General features: G+C 39.4%; 1 protein-coding gene across 1 annotated transcript in view; it reads right to left on the bottom strand.

Annotated features, from left to right (window-relative positions):
• hydin (HYDIN axonemal central pair apparatus protein) overlaps nucleotides 1-22784 on the bottom strand; it is a 677137-nt gene that overhangs the window by 447895 nt on the left and 206458 nt on the right. The window contains exons 10-11 of the mRNA XM_048605579.1: nucleotides 17440-17539; nucleotides 102-220 (exon numbers count right to left, since the gene is read on the bottom strand). Of these exons, the coding sequence (XP_048461536.1) occupies nucleotides 102-220; nucleotides 17440-17539 (219 nt within the window). The remainder of the gene's footprint in view (nucleotides 1-101; nucleotides 221-17439; nucleotides 17540-22784) is intronic.

The following is a 22784-nucleotide window of genomic DNA, read 5'->3' as shown; positions in this document are numbered from 1 at the left end:
AACGTGAAGTTTTCATTCAGACATGTTCTATTGCCCAATGGATTCAGATAAAGCCTTTGGATCGATTTTGAGGGTTAAAAGAAAGAAACTGTATAACTTACTTCATAGGTTTGCTTTGAGTTAATGAAGACATTTCCTATTTCAACTTGGTCCACATTCAGGATCACCTGGGGACCCAAACCTTCACACTTGATACGGAGGGGCAAGCGAGTTTCACGACCTAAAGAACCAAAGCATTGATACACAACATCAATATTTAACTGTGAGATCATGACACATAAAACATTTATAAGCATCACCTTGTAGCTGCAGTGGTTTGCAGTTATTGATTATTTCCGTGAGTTCAATGAAATGTACAGTAATAGATTGCTGATAAGCTATAATGGAGGCTCCTGGAATACAGCTAATCAGATTGTGATAAATTGAAATCCCAGCAGCAACCAATATGCAATTTTACGAGTCTTAACAAACTTACTTCACCAATGGTACAGTCAACAAATTCAGGAAAACATCATTAAAGTGTTGTGAGAATACACAGCACACTTCCAGAAGGTCATAAGCACAAACTGAGCTCTTTAAAGGGAGATACTTACACCGAAAGGAAGAATATTATGTAATCTGGAGAAATAGTTGCAGTTTGGAGTAAGATAATTATCAGTTATTAAAGATGCAGTGGCAGCCTAAGAGCCAAATGGGTCATTGTTGTGTGAAGTCATCTTTAATATTGTTGGTACCTCATTGTGAATGAATAAGAAATTGAATCTTCAATGGTGTACATGCCTGCATGGATACAATGACAGAACATTGTATTCATTGTATAGAGATTTTCAATCTCTTGTCCTCTCTCTTTTCCTGTCCTGAAAATAAGTTTTACTGAACTCCAGTTCCTGGGATACCATGTAACTTTTTGATACTTCAGTCAAGCTTCCACTATTCAAGTGGGAGTCTTATAACGATAGATAGAAAATTATTTACCACAGAAGGCATTGGGGATGTTGGCATTCTGATAATTTTACTGGACAAGTAATCTGGATGACCAGATTACAGCTGTGCAACAAGAATTCAAATCCCACTGTGACAACTGGGGAAATTTAAATTCAATTAATAAACCTGAAATAAAATGCTAGTCACATTAATAATGATTATGATTACTGGAATGACTTTAAAACAAAATCTATTTGTTTTACTATTGCTCTCATTAAGAAGAAATGTGTTGTCCTTGCCTGATCTGGCTCACTTGTGACTCTAGATCTACACCAAGTTGACTCTTAACTACCATCAGAAATCATTGAAAAAGCCACGTGGTAGGAGATGGTTCACCACAACTTTCTCAAAGTAAATACAGACGTGTAATAGATCGTAGCATCGCCAACAAAGCTCACATCCCAAGCATGAATGAGTTTAAAAAAATCAGAGACTTTCCAAATCCTGCCATCATATGTATCACATATGTTTATTTTCCAGCAGGAGTCTTTGAATAACAAAAGTTGGAACTCTATAAAATAAAAGTTAAGTTTTGCTCCCTGTTCCTGGGGCATTAAAGTCTCAGCTATTCCACAAGCTAAGATTGGCTAATACAGCACAGATATGGAATCAAGCTTACAACTGTGATTGTGTAACTCAGTTACCAACTGAAGCACAGAGAAGCTACAGACATAGTGCTTAAAAGTGTTGTGCTGCACAAAACTAAGAAGAATATTACTGTTAGTTTATATAAAAGTGGAAAGAAATGTGTTAAAAATCAATGTTTTAACATAACCTGTACTCTTCCTTCAACTGTAACTTTCCTTTCTGAACACATATAGCTCAGAATTACAGAATTGTTATGCTACAGAAGGAGGCCATTTGGTCTATTATGCCTTCACCAGTTCTATAACATAATGTCAGTCTTCTGTCTTTTCCCCTGAAGACCATTTCTACTTGGATAGTCAGGGCAATTGAAACAGTCCAGCCAAAATGCAGGATCTAGGCATTAAGCCCAAACCTCAGCTTAAGACAATGTGCGAATTCAGAACAAAAAGTCAGCCAACTCCTACAGATAACGCTGGCACTCTTATTCAGTTGAGCTTGAAATTTAATTCCCAAAATTATAACAGAACTGTTTTGACTGACTGTAACTGAAAAAAAAATTGTTCGAAGACCTGGTCGCCAACTCCATAAATACAGCAGTATATTAAAACCAATTAAAGAATAATAAACATGGAATGGATTTTGAGGTTTGTGTATACTATATAATGAGGAGTTACAGCACAGACTATCTTCCAGCCAAGTCTCTACTCATCTTCCTTCAGTGAATTCTATCAGCAAAGAATTCCTAATGTGACAGGGCTAATAGTTGTCCTTCAACCAACAACATCAGAACATATTATCTGGTCATTTTTCTCAGTACAGTCTGTGGGGCCATTCTTCCTGTTAAGTGGTTGCCACTTTTGTTTGTGATACAACTTTGGCTACACTTCAAAATGACTTCATTGGAGGTGCAACATTTAGGAATGCCTTGAGGATGATAACAGTGCTTTATAAATTTCTCAAATCCCCTGTTTCTAATACCATCAGCTTCTTTAAACTTTCTTCTGGATTACTCTAATTTCTAAGCAAGAATAACAAAGAGGTCAGGTTGGCTTGGCTGTCCTCGGTAGCTGATGCAATTTAAGAGTTTCAATGGGCTTGAGTTCCATTTCAACCCCACACACTTTTAATCACTCCTGATACCTGCTCACCACTCTTCAAGATCTGCCAACAGGCCTTCATGAACCTATCCCACTTAACAGCTTCTGCAAATTTAGTTTCTTGCTCCAAAATAGACTACAGTCCCAACAGTGGCCACTGCTCCAAAAGGCATTGCTGGACCACTAATTAGTCTGCAGCTTTTGAGAGTAGAGCATCCTGCCTTATGTGTGGGCAAAAGAGTGGTGGGCACTGGTTGTAGAAGTCACAACCTCAGGAAACTGATTGTTTGAGCATTGTGGTTTCTGGGGCTGGCAAAGGGGAACTCTCCTCAGTTTTCCAATGGATTTACGGGGATACCACCTCAAATCCCAGCAGTTGCCATAAAGACAATGGTGGATGAGCCTGCTGTTTTCATGAATTACAAGGGTTTCCACACACAACTGGAGTGTCATTATCAACTTCACACTCTACAGGTCTTGACCTTCCATCTGATAGTTGATATGACACTTTACTCCAAGCCAATCCTCCATAATCTAAAGCTCTGATTCTGCACCATTAATGAGGAACTGGTTGAGCCATGTAAGTCCTGCTTACTTCTACCGATCCTCTCAGGAATCCACACTTTGAGGATGAACTCTGCTACGACTCCATCCAGGCGTTGACTACAGTCCTCATCGAAAGGACCACGGGAGTAACCAGGCAACAATTCAACTGTTTAGGTAGGTTTGTTGGCTTCCTTCAAAACAGCTCAGAATAAATGTCTCAAATGTTGATAATTTCCTTTAGCAATGACTCCACTGCTACAGAACATAATGGAGCAGCAAGTGGCCATCACAGATAAGGAACAACATTGCTCTTGCATGAAAGTGAAACTTTCACACAGGTGGAGAAAATGAACACTCTTCAGAGTTTGAGGGTTTGCGTCTGACTTCAGCTACTAAGATGTTCCAAACTGTCCCCATAATCAGCATTTATCTGATTTATTACCTGATTTATTATCTGATTGTCCACCTTCACATTGAGAATAACCTCCATCGTGTTGTGTGGCAATATCACCATGCTAAACGGAACAGACTTCGAACAAATCTAGCAACTCAAGACTGGGCATCGATGAGGTGATGTGGGCTATCACAGCAGCAGAAATATATTCCAACACAATCACGGCTTAGCATATTTCCCCACTTAACCACTACCATCAAGCCAGGGGATCAACCCTGATTTAAGGAGAGTGCAGGAGGGCATACCTAAAAATGAGGTGTCAGTCTGGTGAAGCTACCAAACAGCACTACCTGCATGCTAAACAGCATAAACAACAAGTGGTAGGCAGACTTAAGGCAACTAACGATCAGCAGTCTTCAGCCAAGAAGTGCCGAATGGATGATCCATCTCGGACTCCTCCAGTGGTCCCCAGCATTACAATACCAGTATTCAGTCAATTCAATTCACTTGATGTGAGATCAAGAAATTGTCGGTGTACTGAATACTGCAAAGATTATGAGCCCTGCCAAGAGGCCACCAATAGTACTGAAGATGTGTGCTCCAGAACTTGCCACACCCCCTAGCCAAGCTCTTCCAGTACAGCTACAACACTGACATCTCCCTGACAATGAGGAAAATTGCCCAGGTTATGCCCTCTACATAGAAAGCAGGACAAATCCAACGCAGTCAATTATTGCCCCATCAGTCTATTCTCAATCATCAGTAAAGTGATGGAAGGTGTCATCAACAGTGCTATCCTGCAGCATCTGCTCAGTGACACCAAGTTGTGGTTCCACCAGGGCCACTCATTACCATCTCAGTTCAAACACGGACAAATGAGCTGAATTCCAGAGGTGAGGTGAGCGTGTCAATCCTTTACATCAAAGTGGCCCAGCAAAACTGGAATCAAGGGACATCAGGAGGCAATTTTCCTGCTGGTTGTTGTCATACCTGGCACATAGGAAGATGGTTATGGTTGTTGACAGTCAGTCATTTCAGCTCCAGGACATCTCTATGGGAGTTCCTCAAGGTAATGTCTGACACCCAAACATCTTCAGATGCTTCACCAATGACCTTCCCTCTATCACCAGGGTAGAAGTGGTTATGTTTGCTGACGATTGCGCAAGGTTCAGCACCGTTCGTGACTCCTCAGATACTGAAGTAGTCCATGTTCTAATGCCACAAGATCTGGCCAAAATCCAGGCTTGGACTGACAGATGATACGTGACATTTGCACCAAACAAAAGCCAGGCAATTACCATCTCCAATAAGAGACAATCTGACAACATTTAATGGTATTATTATTGCTGAATACCCCACTATCAGCATCCTGGAGGTTACCATTGACTAGAAACTCAATGGACTTGCCACATAAACAAACAGCGTGGCTGCAACAGCAGGTTGAGGGTAGGAATTTTGCAGAGTAGTTCATCTCCTGACTCCCCAAAGCCTGTCCACCATTTACAAGGCACAAGTCAGGAGTGTGATGGAATACTCCCCACTTGCCTGGACAGGTTCAGCTCCAAACATACTTGATGCCATCCAGAACAAAGCAGCCCGCTCGATTGGTACCAGATCTACAAATAACCACTCCCTCCACCACTGACGATCAGTAGCAGCAGTGTTTATCATCTTCAAGATGCACTGCAAAAATTGAACAAAGACATTTAGACAGCACATTCCAAATCTACGACCACTTACATCTAAAAGGACAATAATAGCAGATACATAGAAACGCCACCACCTCCCCATCCTGACTTGGAAATCTATCAAAGTTTTGTTCAGTGTTGCTGGGTCTAAATCCTGGAATTCCCTTCCTAAGCACATTGTTTGGTTAAGCTACAGCATGTAGATTACAGCAGTTCAAGAAGGCAGCTCACTGCCACCTTCTCAAGGGCAGTTAGGGATGAGCGATAAATACTGGCCCAGCCAGCAACACCCACATCCTAAAAATGAATAAAAAAATTTACACCTGGCATGAGAGTTTTTTTTAAATGTTGTTTTTCACTATCTGAACTCAGGTATGTTATGTACAGCCTCACATTGATGAGTAGAAGAAAAGACTGGAAAAGTTTTAAAGGGATAGAAAAGTTAAAAATAAGACATTAGCTTTGAGGATATAGTTCACCCATGGCCTAACATCAACAATCTTTCTGAAGTTCTGTTTGAACATTATTGCTACCTCCGGGATCACCTTAGATTTATTCAATGTATTCGCTACACTAAACAGAGAGTTTTGTTCCCTTTGAAAATGCAATAACTTCGAATAGACATGGATGTAAATTCAGCATTTTAACACCTGTCAATTATTCTCCCTGACTCAGAATGAATAAATCAATCAGTGAATCAATACCATTTTAGCACAACCCATGGTAAATAAAAGAGCGACATTATCTGAAGCAACTGAATGCTGACATAAAGCAAATGAAAAATTGGCCCATCAAGACACAACAAACAGGATGTAACAAGTTATAATTGGATAGTATTCAATGTGAGAGGGTATATGTAGGATAATGGGGAGTCATCCACTATACTTTGATTCAATAAGCAGTTATAGTAATGACATAGACCTCAAAGATAATAAACAACATCAGAATTGACAATAAATTACAAATCTGAAATCATTTCACAAGATCTACAATAATTATACAAAATGATCACTCTGCACCAAAGAAAAGCAATTCTACCACAAATCTAAGATTGTAGCCATGCTCTTGAGAGTCATACCAAACAAAGGGCAAGCATTTTGCAGCAAAATAGCTGTTCTCAAAAGCTTTTTCTTTCAGATCTCCAGCCAATAGGTTATTGAAACATGGACATGAATTGACTAGAGGCTGCCTCCCTCTCAGCTGGGAAATGAAGCAAGGAGCAGGGAAAGCTAATGACATGAAACAAACAAACACAAAAGAAAGCACAGACTCACCTGTCAAGTTGTACTTTATATTTCATGAAGTGAAGATTTTTGTTTCACAGCCTCAGATCTGAGATATTCAATTTTAACCTTGGTGCTAGAGAGAAAACTATACTTGGTGCAGTGAGCCAACTTTGAGACAGTTCTCCTACGCCTGAATTAACAGAACTACTGTCTGTAGATGTAAATTCGCGAAAATGTAAATTTCTTCTGTGTGTATCAACTGCAATTACAGCAACAGCACACACTGGTATCAGCTCAGGATCACTTCTTTTAGTAAGGGACAATTGGAATCTGGAAATAATACTTTAGCGGGAAGAAACAGAGAAGTGAAGTCAGGAACAGCACTTTCATAAAGGAGCTTTTTTGGCACTGACGTTTAAGTTAATTTAAAATTTAATTGCTTTCTCGGTGACATACGTAGTTCAGCAAATTCCTAAACAACATGACAAAAATTGTAAAATATCACTGGACAATTGATTAGAATGTTCAATGCATTCACACAAAAGTTTTATTTTAATCTCAATCCTCACAACAGTACCTTTAAAAAATTAAATATGCAAAGCTCATATGGTATCCTCACAATGGATATTCATTAACATGTCAGTAATGAAGTGCAGCACTGCAAAGCAGTGAACTGTCTTTCTACATTAATCCAATGACTAGGAAATCACATAAAAACTTACATTTTATTTCATCACAATTGAAAATAAATTAGAAATGTGTCATTGAATCTTGTCCCTGTTGTAGTATGTGTATATACGAATAATGAATTAGGTGACATCACAAACTTCTACTCAACCAATCTTTACAAAGAGAAATAGCAAAGAAATAAAAAGAATGATTCATTAACCCCTTTCATTTCAAGTATGAAGAAGGTTTCACCTTCAAAATCAGCAATTAACAAATGAAGTGAAAACTTTTAATGTTTTGCATTTTATCCACTCATCTTTGAATGGTTCCACAAATTTCATTCATTGTTTTTCTGGGAGTCTAACTAATGGGCACCACAGGGACTGGAGTGCATCATCAGTCTGGAAAATATTATTTTAATTTAATAAGTTTCTGCTCCATTGTATAAGATTCCATTAAACTGTTAATTTGTGTCTTTTGATATAGGTGGGGCTATTTAACTTTTTTTATAATTTCTGTTTTAAAATGGGTAGAGGAACCTTTACTTTTTATCTAACCTTATACAAACCAGGTTCTGGGAGTGTTTGATGGGGATAATGTCAAGGGAGATTTAATTTCAGTTTAAAAGAATAGAGGTAAATTTAATCTCAACCTAACCCTGCGCTGTTCCTCTCCAAGGAATATTGAATGGTGAGAGTGTTGAGGGAGTGTTGAGTAGAGTGGCTTTACTTCATTTTACATGACTAAAGGAAGCTTTACTTTTTGGTTAAAAGAGTAGAGGGACACCTACTCTGCATCTAACCCTGTGATGTTCCTGTGCTGGAAGTGTTTTATGGCCATTATATCGAAGGAGCTCTGATTTCAGTTTTCTGAGGCTTGCATAGGTCAGACTAGCTAGGGTGGTTGGTTGTTGGTTTGTGGATTACCCTGATACCTAGGGATCTGAGTACTCTTGTGGTCATCTCTGATATGTCTCTGATGTACGGTAGGGTGACTGCTGTGTCTGGCCGTGTTGTGTCCTCTTTTTGCGGTCTGTCGAGGAGGTAACAGCAGATTGTGATTTTTGGGTATCCATTCTTTTTAAAAACTTTGTAGAAGTGCTCCTGTTCTGCTTTGCGCAATTCCAAGTTGTTGCAGTGATGCATCAGGATATTATTCAAACGAGCCAGAACCAACCTGCGACAGCTACTGACGAATGTAAAGGATCCCATACCTACAACCAACAAAACTAATGTGATATACAAAATACCATGCAAGGACTGTGAGAAACATTACATAGGCCAAACTGGAAGAAAACTGACAACAAGGATATACGAACACCAACTAGCCACCAAGAGACACGACCAATTCTCACTGGTCTCAATACACATGGAGAAAGAAGGACACAAATTCAACTGAGACAACACATCCATAATAGCACAAGCCACACAAAGACATGACAGGGAATTCCTGGAGGCCTGGCATTCCAACCAGAACTCCGTTAACAAACACATTGAACTGGACCCAATATACAAACCACTGAAGAACAAAACTGGAAGTAATGACAACCACACCAGCAAACCGAGGCATTCAAATAACAAGCGGGACAGAACACCGACACTTCACCGGAGACGCAATGACGATGTTACCTAGCAGGGTGACAAAACGTCTGCAATCAAACACACCAGCTCAGCAAGCAAGTCTGCAACTTCATCCACAACCCAAGCTACAAATCTTCCCAAAAACTTTAAGATTTATACTGGAAATTAATTTATAATTATCACAGCTAATGCTTTCAGTCCATGGTTAGAAGTTCATTAACGAAACAGAATTTTATTAACAAAAGAAATGACAATAAAATAAATCAAGCAATCTACTTTTATAACACAAGTTCAAAACTTTTAATCACACAGCAAAAGGATAATCCCAAAATACCATTTATAAACTGAAAAGAAAAATAACAGCTTTTGTACAATCCTAAAACACACCCCTAGTAGAGTACCCAAAACACTTCTTGTATCGTGCCCAAAAAGACCCAAAGATACAATACTCACACCCGTGTCCCTGCCTCTAACATCTCAGTAGTTTTAAGTCACTTGTAACTTTAATTCCGAGACCAAAACTACCAATCTTCTTTCTGAGGATATTATTCATCTGACCTTAAATATACACAGCTTAAAGTATCCCCTACAGGGTTTTATGCCAACCCTTTTGGTCTGTGACAATCACCAACTCTTCACCCTAAGGCCATCTAGTTTCACCAATTCCTTCCCTACTCAGGAGCTCTAGTCTGCTGAGGCATTTTCCTTGAAGGAATTCACAGGATTATCCAAAAACAGAAAGTAAAACAAAAAAAAATCTCTCTTTAAACTTTGGGTGTTTCACTTAAGTTTAAAAAACCATATCCTGACCACCTAAACTAAAATTGTTTACATTGTTCAGTCATAAAACTACACCAATGTACACAAACAAGCAAACAATTCTAAAGCCAGGCTTCAAAAACTGATTTAAAAGAAATCACCATGGCTACAGTGATATGTATAAGTTATGTATTAACCAAAGACACATAAAACCTACGTTACTCATTCAAAAACCAAAACCCAAACTTACAATAAAACAATATTAAACATCCATATATGGATATATAAATCACACAATCTCTATCACAATAGTTCAAAAATAGGAAAACAAGTAAGCTACCTAGCTCATTGAGCCAGTATCGTCCACCATTCAGTGAGATTGTGGTTGATTTGCAACCTAAGTCCATATGCTTTCCTCTGCCTCACATCCCTTCATAACTCTGGTTAAGAATAATCTATCATTCTTGATCTCAAAATTATAAATTGATTTTGTATCAACTTTTTTTGTGTGGAATAGAGTTCTAAACGTTTATCTCCAATTGCACAGAGAGGTTTTTCATAAATTCATTCCCAAATTTTTTGAAGCTGTCCTATAGTCTTACGTTCCCATACAAGTCAATGCATTTTTCCTCATGTACTCAACTGTACTGATAATATCTGATTTGATTTATTGTAGTCACATGCGAGCAGTACAGGCAGATCATAGCAAACAAGGTCATACAGTTCATAGGGTGCTTAGACAGAGCAAGGCACACAAGGCTACAGCTACTCAGGAGGTGCACAAAGCAAGAAAAGTGTGGAATGGTTATAAGAAATGTGAGAATAAGATCTGCTGTCGACAGCTCACAAAGAGTCGCCCAGTGTCGGTGCCATCTTGAATCTTGAAAACTTTGATCAAACTGCTGATGAACCTTCTGAATTCCAAAGGATACAAAATATTTTGTGTAATCTCGCCTCATAATTTAGACCTTTGGACTTCAGATATCATTCTTTATCAGATGTAGCTGATCTGGTTTGTAGAAAGTGGTGAGGGAACCATTGAACGGAAATGGCCTATTTCTGCACTGTTGGGTTCTATGATTCTATGATATTTGACCTTGTGCCCACCATATATCTGATCATGATAGTAGCAGTAGGAGTGACCATCACGTAGACTTTGTGGAGACTAAGTCCCATCATTACATTAAGGATACCAATGTAATAAGTGGGATTGATTTTAAACAGATTTAGCAACTCAAGACCATCCATGAGGTGCTATGGAACATCAGCTGCAGAATTTCATTCAACCACAGTGTGGTATCTCATGCCTATCATACTCCCCACTCTAGCACTGCCATCAAAGCTTGGAACCAAGCTTGGTTCAAAAAGGAATACCAGAAGGGAAAGCAATAACAGCACCTGAAATATCAAAAAATGAGGTGTCAAACTGATCAAGTTACAACACAGGATTACTTCCATGCCAAAGAGCAGAACAGCTTGTGATATACACATGTATCTGATCTAAACTCTGAAATTCTGCCAATTCCAGTTGAGAATGATGGTGGACAAGGAAGCAGCCATCAGGAGAAGGAAGCTTCACAAATCTCCCCATCCTCAATAATATGGGAACTCAGCACACCAGAAGAAGAAAAAAGCTGAATCATTTGTATCCATCTTCACCCAGAACTCAAACATTTAGGCTTAAAGTCTAGCCAAGAACAGAGAGAGCTGTAGTGTTAAAAGCTCTGTCTTCCAAACGAAATGCTAAACATTCCAAGTAGAACTTGACGTGATGGGTTTTGAAATAACAGGACAAAAAGGAAGCTCTTGATTCGATCAATGAGCTATTAATCTCCAAAATAGCTAAACTATAAATAAGTCATGGTATGAAACTATGCAAATGTTCTGTCTATTGAGGCAGAAAAGACAAGATCTTTACAATAGGTAGCATTATGTCTGCTGTGTTAACTGCTTCAACTTGTCGAAATAATAGACTGCTCTTGAGCATAAGAGTGCTTTGCTAATGAGTTAGCTGACTGATTCTACGTAATCTTTAAAATATCAATAAAATATACTTATGGTATATCATATTAGCTTGGTTACTTCAAAATCTTATACAGATCTGCCCACAATAAAAACATCTCAAGGTGCCCCAAAACAGCAGTCAGAGTTTTAGATGCTAGGGCAATAAATTGAAAGCAAGATTAAATTATGAGTGTGAGCAAGAGATTGGTTCAGCTGAAATGCTGTGTACAGTCCTGGGAACTCTATTATAAGAGAGATTTGATAGAATAATAACAGGAATAACAGAGTATGATGGATGTATTTCTTAGAAGATTATTGGGGGCTAGCAGTGGGGGAGTCTAACAGAAAATTTCCAGTTTGAAGAGAAAAAAGGGTAAAATACTGTGTCCCATTAGTTGATGCATTGGCAACAATAGAATATGAACATTATTTTAAAACATTATAGAATATGGAACATTTTTGACAGAGATAATGGTGCGTATGCAGCAATGGATGTTAATACCGTAAATGTATACTGAGCATGGGGGCCTACACTATATGTAGGCTGAAGGCTGAGAAGAACCTAGTGTATCTCTTTATTCAGCTGGAAGCTCTTCGCAAAGCTGAAGGACACATAAATGTGATAATTGTAAGAGACTTAGTCTCAGCAAAGGGATGAAATGAAAACTGATGGATTCAGCCACTTTCGGTCTAGTTTTTTAAAAGGCAGTCGCCATTGAGGTTACTTCAATTTGCGCTGAAGATTTCCCTGCTGATTTGCTGCTTTTGAATCTAAATAATTTTAGCTGGTAAAGCTGTACACCTCTCTCAGCTATCTGTCAGCAATTTAAAACTGGGTTATTCATAGGTCAAGAAGACTAGAGACTCTCGACTAAAAAGTGCTTATTTTTTGTGATGAACACATTTTCAGCTTATTAAAGAAAACAACTGCACAGGTTTACAACTCTCAATTGTAACATGGAATACTTTCAGATGCAAAATTATTTTCAAAAACAAAACTGCAATTTTATTGCTGCCTAATTGGAATAGATTACATCCAGTGATATACAAATATGTTTCAACAGAAACCTGAGCAAAAACAAACCGTAGGAAGCTGTTTAAAAAAAAAAGCTCAATTCTATATACAACTTACATGCAGATCACTGACTGCATACAAAGCAGAACTCTTGACTATTATTCCTTCTCACCTGAGCCACCTCCTCCGGTCAAAGACTAGAGTGTGGTCCAGAATAGGCCTACATATAATAGGGAGGAAGAGGGAAAGAGGTCCAACCTTAAAAGCAGAGTTCATTTTTATATTTTCAACTACTTGGATGATGCAGTGTTATGTTTGTGTGGAAACTGAATGAATGAGGATGTACAAGCATCCCTGTTCCTCACTTGTAATTTTCTTCACTATCCTGAAGTGAGTGTGGAAAATAGCCCAATACCTGCTGAGACCAACTAATTCATCATGACCAGAAATTCAACCAGATGTCATCCTAGTTTACTTGCTCTGAACTGCACTGGGTGATGCACTTACTTGTTCAACAATGGGATGAACATTTATTCCTGTTATTTTACTTTACTTGATTTATTTTACTTGACCCACATGATTTATCATCAGCAATTTGTACCAATATAAAAATGCAGTCTAGAAGTGCAAATTAGAGAAGTGAAGCAACCCGACATTTAACAATCGTTCGAGAAGAACGAGGGAAGATAGCCTATGGCAAGTTCAAATAGATGCGTCTTAAAATGCTGTGGATGTAGGGAGACATGTAACTCGGTAGGATGTTTATTGGAGATAAAATGTAAAAGAAAATGCAGACAACAGTGAGTGAGGCAGCAAGTGTGTAGAGACAGAGTTACCAATTCAGGCCGATGCCATTTCTTTGTGAAAGTAATATTCTTCATATTAGAGTGCATAGACCGTTCTGATGGAAGATCCGTTCCTGGATAGAAGAAAGAATGTAAAGGAAGAAGAGCACAGAACGTGTGTAGGAATATACAGCTGAATGATGGAATAACCAGGCTATGAAGAGATTTGTAGGTTACTGCACAGGGAGCCAATTAATGTTAGTGAGCACAGGGATGCCAGGGAAATTGGACTTCAAATGAGACGAGATCCTTGCATCAGAATTATGGACAAGTGTAGACAGGCTCTGAACCGCAGAGCTGACGCTGGCATTAAAGTAATTGAAAAATATGACAAAGCCACAACGAGGTCAGGTAGAGATGCCAGAAAATGACGTTGCAAAGATGATCTTAGTGACATCTAGAACTTTGGTGTGAAACTCAGTTCAAAAACAAACCAAAATTGCATTACTCGTGACTGGCATCAGTCTTATCTCGAGGGAGAAGGAATTGAGGAAGAAGGAAGGAATCAGATTTATAGGCAAAACAAGAGGATGCCTTCAGTATTGCCTATGTTCGCCAACTGATGTCAATTAAACAATCAGCTAAGCACAAAATTAGTGTGAAAACTTAGCAGATGCCTACAGATGATGTTGCCATGAAGCAGGATGTAGACAAGGAACAGAAGGGAGTCAAGGATGGAGCTTTGGGGTACACTCAATGTGATTGGGTAGAAATGATAGGTAAGACCATTACAAAAAATGTGCTGATGGTGCCGGAAAATGTAGAAGTGGGATTAGAACAACATTAAAGGAGTAGAGAACTGTGGAGAACAATGGAATGGTACTGTATGAACAATGATAGTGAGACCAAGAAGAATCCTGAAATAGTCACAGTCGCTAATTATTTTGACCGCAGTAGTCCTGATACTGTGAACAGTGCAGAAACAAGAGTGAAGAGGTTTGAAGGTAAGTGATGAAACCAGTTCTCATAAGAGAAAGCGGAACTGGGGAGATAAAGCAGTATGGTAGTTCGGGTGGACAATTGGATTTTTGAAAGCGGTAAGGACAACAATCTTGAAAAGTAAGGGAATGAATACTGAAACAAAAGGAACTACTGATATTAGAGAGGATTTTGCAAAAAAGAAGTAGATGTTAACATGAGGATTTGACTCCTGTGGTTCAGTTGGGAGTGAGAGTGCCATAGGTAAGATGAACTCAAAGATAAATATCTCAGAGTGTAACAACCTTTTGTAGTGATATGGTTGAGGTTGGAGATGAATGTGTGGATGGGTAGTTTATATGCAGGATAAGGTTAACTGGCTGAAAGAAATGTAGACAGAGACTGAAATTATGAGGAATGAGGCTGAGAGATGAGACAGCAATTGCCAGGATATTTGCAAAAGAAAAAGAATATTAAAGTGAAAACTGGAGGAATAGTAGGAAGTGAGATGCTTAGAGGAAAGAAAAAAACAGAAAGGGGACGAAGCAAGGTGGAATCTAACAATGACAGTCACACCTCTACTATAAATGTTCAGGCAATGCAGAGCGAACACACAATATGCAGTAACTGGAGGAACAGCAGCAAAGGAGAATTTGGAGGAGACTAAAGATTAATGTTTGCAGAGGGTGAGGTAATTGTGAAATACAACTTTAGTAGAACTGGGACAGAAACCAGAATGGATAGTTCCATTGGAGTTTAGAAGAGTGTGGAGTGGATTGATCGAAATGTATTAGCTCCTGAATGGTCTTGATAAGGTGGACATTTGTGGGTGAGTCCAGAACTAGGAGGCACTCAAAATTAGTGGTCACCCTGTTGGGACTGAGAAGAGTTGAACTGTTTTCTCTCAGACGTTTCAGCAACTTTGGAACTCAGCTTCAGAATGTATTTAAAGCGGGGTCACTGAGTATTTTTAAGATAGAGGTGGATAGATTCTTATTAGGCAGGGGAATGAATGTTTATTAAAGGTAGATGGGATTATGGAATTCAAAACAAAAGCAGATGAACCATGATCTTTTCTTCTCTCAGAGCATAGTAAATCTGGGAAAGTCTTTAGTTCAGGGCACTGTTGAGGCTGCTAAGTTACGTGTACTCAAAGCTGAGATAGACAGATTTTTAAGGAAGAAGGAAATCAAGGGTTTTGCAGAAAAGGCAGGAAAGTGGAGTTGAGGGTTTTCAGATTAGTCATGATCTCATTGAATGGAGGAGCAGACTTGTTGGGACGAATAGACTACTTCTGCCCCAATTTTGCGTGTTCATATAATATGGTAAACAACGCAAAGAATAACGTACAGGCATGCCAGAAGACCATCAGAAACAAGAACAGGAGAGGCTATTTGGCCCCTTGAGTCTGCTCCGCCATACAATAGGCTCATGGCTGATCTGACATTTATCATGCACACTTTTTTGCATTTCTCTCTAATCCTTGATTCCCCTACTGATTAGGAATCTATACCTCAAAGACTTTGCCCCCCACAATTCTCTGTGGTAATGAGTTCCAAAGACTCCCAACCACACACTCCCCCCCCCCCCCCGAGAGAAGAAATTCCTCCTTATTTCAGTCTCAGTTTGGCACCTCTTTATTTGGAGACAATGCCCTCTGGTCCTAGACTTTCCCATGAGGGGAACATCCTCTCATCATTTACCCTGTTGAGTCCCTTAAGAATCCAAGATATTTCAACGAGATCACTTCTCATTCCTCAAAACTCACTGAGTAGAGTTCCAAATTGTTTAGCCTTTGCTCATAAGATAATCCCTCGAAGCCAGGGGTCATCCTAGTGAACCTTCACTGAACTGCCTCCAATGAAATTATATCTTTACTTAAATAAGGGGACCAAAACTGCTCACAGTACTCCAGGTGTAGTCTCACCAGCACCTTGCACATTTACAGTAAGACATCCTTACTCGTATACTCCAGCCCCCTTGAAATAAAGGCAAACATTCTATTAGCCTTCCTGATTACCTGCTGTCCCTGTGTGCTGGCTTTCTGTGTTTCATGCACAAGTACCCCAAGTCCCCTTGTGAAATAGCTTTCTGCAGCTTTTCTCTATTTAATCAATGCTGTTCTTTTGTTCTCCCTTCCAACATAAACAACTTCACATTTTACAATATTATGCTCCATTTGAGAACTTTTGCCCACTTAATTTATCAATGTCTCTTTGTAAATTGTTTCTATCTCCTTTGCAACTTGCCTTTCCACCTATTTTTGTGTCTTCTGCAAATTTGGCTACAGTATACTCACTTCCTTCATCCAATTGTAAATGGATCCTGTCTCAGCATTGATCCCTCTGGAACCCCACTGGTTACAGGTTGACAACTGAAAAAGAACCCCTTATTCCCACTCGCTGTTTCCTGCCCATTAGCCAATTCTTTATCCACACCAATATTCTACCTCCAACATATGGGCTCTTATCTAATGAATTAACGTTTTATGAGGTAACTTGTTGAACACCTTCTGGAAGTCCAAATATATCTACTGGTTCCCATGTATGAACTCTGGTTGAGATCTCCTCAAAAACTCTGATAAATTTGTCAGACACAATTTCCTTTACATGAAGCCATGCTGACTCTGTTTGATTAGATTATGATTTCCTAAATATACTGCTATTACTTCCTTAACAATTGCCCCCAAACTATTTCAAATGACTATTGGTTAATCAGCTATAGTTATCCATTTTGTTGCATTCTTCCCTTTTTTGTGTAGGGGAATTGCATTAGCAGTTTTCCAATCCTCCAGTACTTCCAGAATCCAAGGCTTTTTTGAAAATTACAACCAATGCATCTACTATCTCTGTAAGTATTTATTTTAAGATCCTCAGATGCAAGCCATCAGGCCCAGGGGATTTATATGCCTTTAGCTCCATTAGCTTGTCTAATATTACTTCTCTAGTAATGGTGATGGTACTTAATTCCTCCTCTGCATTTTTTAGCTAAGCCAGTGGATTAGTCAGATAGAACTCAATCAGGTAGCAAAAGAAGCAAAAGAATGGACAAGTAGCAGGGAGTGGGTTGAAATATGTAACATTAAAGGTTGAGATCGCAGGTGACGAATAACTGACGTTTACGTACCTGTGATGTCACAGTAGACTGTTTGGTAGTAGACCTTTGCTTCTTTAGGTCTGCAGATTACATTTACTTCTGCTGTGGAATTGGGCCAGATATCCCCTTCCTGAAAAAGAACCCCAAAAACATAGTCAGTTAAATGTAACAGTAACCAACAATATTACAAAAAACTTACTGTGCTTACTGTCATCTACCATATCGGCTAAAAGATGTCTCTTATCGGGTAGACACCAATTTCTAAAGCAACAACATCCCACACTTAATAAGAATCTGAATTCAGTACAAACCGTGCTATTGCCCCAAGTGGAGGAAAAGATTAGTGAGGTTTCGACTTAGTGTATTTAACCTAGGCTAACTTAATTTAATTTGAAATATGTTAGCAGCTGAGAACAACTCCTCCTGTCTAACATTGGAATGATTTAACTTTTATTGCTCTTGCTTCACATTAAACTTGAGGCCAAATTGTGTTTGACCTCCACAGTGCAAAAAAAGTCAAACAAATGCCCTTCATTTCCGAAAACAAATCCACATCAAACCAAGACTAATTAGTTAATATATTACATAAATCATTGTGACATTTCCATTCCCACGTCAGATATTGTTGCAAGCAAGGGAAAACTTGGGAAAAAATCAATTTTCTATACTCAGTTATTTATGATATATTTCATGACAGTAGAGTGGTAAAATCACCAAAAAGCTAAATGCTGTTTAATAAGTAATTTTATGATTCAATAGCAATGGATTTTCCACAGTTTCTCAAAGATATTCTGACATCGAGAAGTTCAATTTTAAAACTTAGCTGTTAACTTCACCTGATCCTTTAAGCCCACAGCTCTATATACAAAATATCAGCAAAATAAATCAGAGTCTTATACATTCCAGGTTAAAGTTACAAAATTGCCTTCACTTCTCATTAAAATAAAATTGTTTCTCCACTGTAACATATCATGGAATTGAGCGTGTTATTTTGCAAAGGTGACTTTTAGATTGAGCTAGCAGCTGTACCCATTCATTGGTTAAGTTAGAGATTTATATGAACAGATTTGATTTGTTTAGTTATTGTCACGTTTTTTTGTTACAAAATACACTGAAAAATATTGTATAGTGTCGCTGCTCTCTGGTGCCATCTTAAAACAAAGAAAAATAAACCAAAATATGAACATAAAGGCAGAAAAATAAAGAAATAAAGTTCAACTTTACAGCCCTTCTTGTTAAGTGCTCAGCTATGGGCCTGGAGCAACCAGCCATGAGTCCCCTCACCATGCCACTAGCACAAGAGTCACTACTCTCCAGTGCCATCTCAACTCCACTGATGTTGCCGCCACCATGAGTCTTCACTGGACCTCGCCAATGCAGCCTCAGCCGGCCCAAACTTGACTCTGCCTCCGCCGCCAAGAGTCTGTTCTAGGCCCACTTCACCGATGCAGCTGCCGAGTCTTGTACTGGGCCCAAACTTGCCCCCACTCCAGCATCCCCCTTCTAAAATTTGCTGATTTTGACAAGTGTATCAATTTAACAGCAATCTTTGTAATTTCTACGGTTTGTGTCATAGTACAAATCTTGTAAATGGACAAATTACAAATTGTTTCTAGTATTAAACTTAGTAGAGGTAACAAGTTGGCAGCTAAAAGAACTTACAAAAATACATGATCCAATTTCTGGATTTTACTGATAATTTGCTGGCTTTTCATGCATATTTGATTCTTCGGTTCATAGTATTTCTGCATTTGTAGATTGTGAGCATCACAGGCAAGGTCAGCATTTATTGCCCATTCATAACTGCCTTTTGAGAGGAGCCACCTTTCTGAAATACAGTGGAACATATGGGATAGGTACCTCACAATGTACTTACAACGGGAATTCCAGGATTTTGACCCAGTGACAGTAAAAAAAGAATGATACACTTCCAAGTCAGGCGTGGCTTGGAGAGAACTTGCAAGTGGTGGGGCCCATGAGTCTGCTGCCCTTGTCATTCTAAGTGGTAGAGGTCACTGGTTTGGAATGAGCTATCGAAAGAACCCAATTGAGTTTTTGCAGTGCATCTTGTGGATGGTACACATTGCTCCTGCTGTGCATCTGTGGTGCGAGAGTTGATGTTTAGGGTGATGGTTGGAGTGCCTTCAAGTGGTTCAAATGGGTGTGGCAGGGCTATAGAACTTTGATCTGATCCATTGGTTGTGGGATTGTTTACCTCTGTATATAGCATGGGCCTTCCATGTTCAGCATCTACACAGTTCTGTCTTATAGCTTCACCATGTTGACTCCTCATTTTTAGATAAACTTGATACTGATGTTGACCTGTCATGCTGTACTCTTCACTGAAGTGAGGTTAATCCCCTGACTTGATGGCAATAGCCAAGTGAGCACAATACAGTGCCATAAAGGGTGGAATTTAACATGTATGGCAAGAGCTTCAACCAACAGATGGAAAACCAGTGGGAAGTGTGTGACATTGCTCTCTTGGAGGATTACAAGGTAGCTACATACTTACCTGGAGAGGCATCCATCACTCAAACAATCCGGAGTTTCATCAGGGAGCATCAGGAAGGAGGCACGCTCCTGCCTCATTAAAGGCTCCACTGCCTTCAAACATGCCTCAGAGTAATCTCACGCCTGGAGAGCACCTCAGAGACAAAAACTCAGATGAATAATGAATTCTGTTAATCCTGTTCAACAGCATTCTGAAATGCAGAAGGTCCTAGACAGGCTGAGCAAGGGCACAGCAGTGCTCTTACAAACCATTATGCCGTCAGTGAAATTGAATCGTTTGCAACAACTTGTGCACAAAATTCTCAGACTTTGTCTGACACCTTTCACTTAAGATTAAACCTGACCTCAAGCCATGGTTAACTTTACTTATCACAAAGGAAATCATATAATTGCATAGAATTCAGCAGTTCCAACTGTAACTGATGCTAATGACACAGCTAGAATACTGCAAGAGAAATATCAGACTTTTGTTTAACCTCAATCAAGGCGGCAGAAAGATGAAACGTTTTTTCCAAGAAGTTGAGTCCTTCGTGGCCTTAGGCACTGAATAGTTGCCAGTCAAAGAGAGGAAACTGCAGGAATTTCATGAGGCTCAATTGTGTGATGAAGAATGTACACAGATTTTATTGTTCTGCCTTGGTCACTAGCCAGTGTATGTCCCCAGTAACCCAGTCCTGTGGCAGCAAGTACTTTGAACAGCACCAGTACACCAATATTATTGATGACTTTTTGGTCTATATTGAGGGGTTGTTGGTCTCATAAACATTCTGACTGGACAACCTCCAGAAGATTCACCAGGGAGAGCTCGATATTTCTAAGTGCCAGGTCAGAATGCAGCAGTCTGAATGGTGTCCAAATATCTCATGTTCTCTCAAAAACATCATCTTCCACTGTGCTCACTTGTCCCATGAAAAGATACAAAAAAAAACCTCTTTGCCCTCTGCCTATCCAGCCATGCCCTGGAAACACTCTCTTGAGCAAATCAAACTGACTACTTTGTTGCACTCACAGCTCCTCTAATGCAAGTTCCACTGCAATAATACCTTCCATTCCCCTCACAACCCAGCACTACTGGAATTGTCATTATTTTACTTCCCCCTTTCAGAAGATCATACATTGAAAGGCCTCCAACTGAAAGCCTTTCATTTGCTCCTCCTTCCTCTTCAAGTAGTTTGTCCTCTTTTGTCCAAACTTTGCTCAGTTTTCCTCTTATTCCATATATCATGAGGGATGGGCCAAGGCATCCATGGTTAGAAGCAAGTAATATGACCAGCCACCTGAAGTCAGAGCCAAGACCTTTGACGGAATCTTCCTGTGCTGAATGCATTTTCAGCTCTGCATGTTAAAGTGAGGTTATCAGATGGAGCATCAAGGTCAAAAATGACTGTTACACAATGACTGATCTACTCACTGTACTTACAGTAAACACCCTTAAATCTTGCCATAAAGTTCTTACCAAAGTAGCATAGGACTTGTCAGAAGAATATGTGCGCAGCATGGAGGGAGGCCATTTTGGTACAAAACAGGATGAGTTTTACTGAAACTACAGAGCCAAACTTTGAAGCCTTTGATTTCACATAACAACTTCCAATTTACTTCATAAACAACTATGAACTTTGGCAGAGAAGTCACAATTATAATTTAGGGAAAGGAGGCAACTGTTTCATATAACAAAATCCCATAAACAGCAATAACATCAACAAAATTATTTTTAGTAATATTGATTGAGAATTAAATGTTAGCAAAAACACTAGAAGAACCTTGTCTGTTCTTTTTCAAAGTGTGTCTGATAGTTGTGTTCATCAGAGAGGGAAAACAGAGAATTGGTTTAACTCTTCCTCTGGAAGACAGATTTTCTGTGAAAGTAGCACTTAAGTGTCAACCTGACTGTATATTCAAGTTACAAAGTGTGTCTATAATCATGGTCTTCTGATTTAACAATCAGAATGCTATCACTAAGTCAAAACTGATACCAATACGAGAAAAGAAGGGAAAACCATGCAAACAAAAAGAACAATGTCTGCTTCATGAGGTGTCTAATCATTGATTGCGACAGAAGAAAAGTTTCAGGAGTCTAAGGATTACAACAGAAGCTAACAGATAGCCAATACTAGCACATCATGCTGTTCACTGACCGAATTTAGGTTTTCAACGAAGGTCCAATCGAGAAATTCACAATGAAGTTTTGTGAAATGCAAAAACATGTCACACACATTTTAAAAGCAATAGAGGTGCAAGTAGTCAAACAGCAGGACAAGCTTGGAACCGTTACACTGCTGCAGAGGGTTGTGACAGACAGCAAACTTTCAGGGGCAGCAATGCCATTAAGTAAGCAATGTGTCAGCACAATTCATCTTTTCCCACAACAGCTATTCTAAGTCAGCATTGTCAAAAATTCTACGCATATCATTTGAACCAGGTTAAGTCATTCTGCAAAAGCAGTTTTTCCAGCACGGCAAAAAAGATAGGAAAAACAGTGACAACAAGGTGCAGGGCTGGATGAACACAGCAGGCCAAGCAGCATCATAGGAGCAGAGAGGCTGACGTTTCGGGCCTAGACCCTTCATCAGAAAAGGGGGAGGGGAAGGGGGTTTTGAAATAAATAGGGAGAGAGTGGGAGGCGGATAGAAGAGGGATAGAGGAGAGGATAGGTGGAGAGGAAACAAACAGGTCGAAGAGGCGGGGATGGGGCCAGGAAAGGTGAGTGTAGGTAGGGAGTTAGGAAGGGGATAGGTCAGTCCAGGGAGGACGGACAGGTCAAGGGGGTGGGATGAGGTTGGTCGGTAGGAGATGGAGGTGCGGCTTGGGGTGGGAGGAGGGGATAGGTGGGAGGAAGAACAGGTTAGGGAGGCAGGGACGAG

The sequence above is a fragment of the Rhincodon typus genome, chromosome 15 (assembly GCF_021869965.1).
Source record: "Rhincodon typus isolate 14 chromosome 15, sRhiTyp1.1, whole genome shotgun sequence".
In the NCBI taxonomy this organism is placed as follows: domain Eukaryota; kingdom Metazoa; phylum Chordata; class Chondrichthyes; order Orectolobiformes; family Rhincodontidae; genus Rhincodon; species Rhincodon typus.
This window is presented reverse-complemented; position numbering and strand designations above follow the sequence as displayed.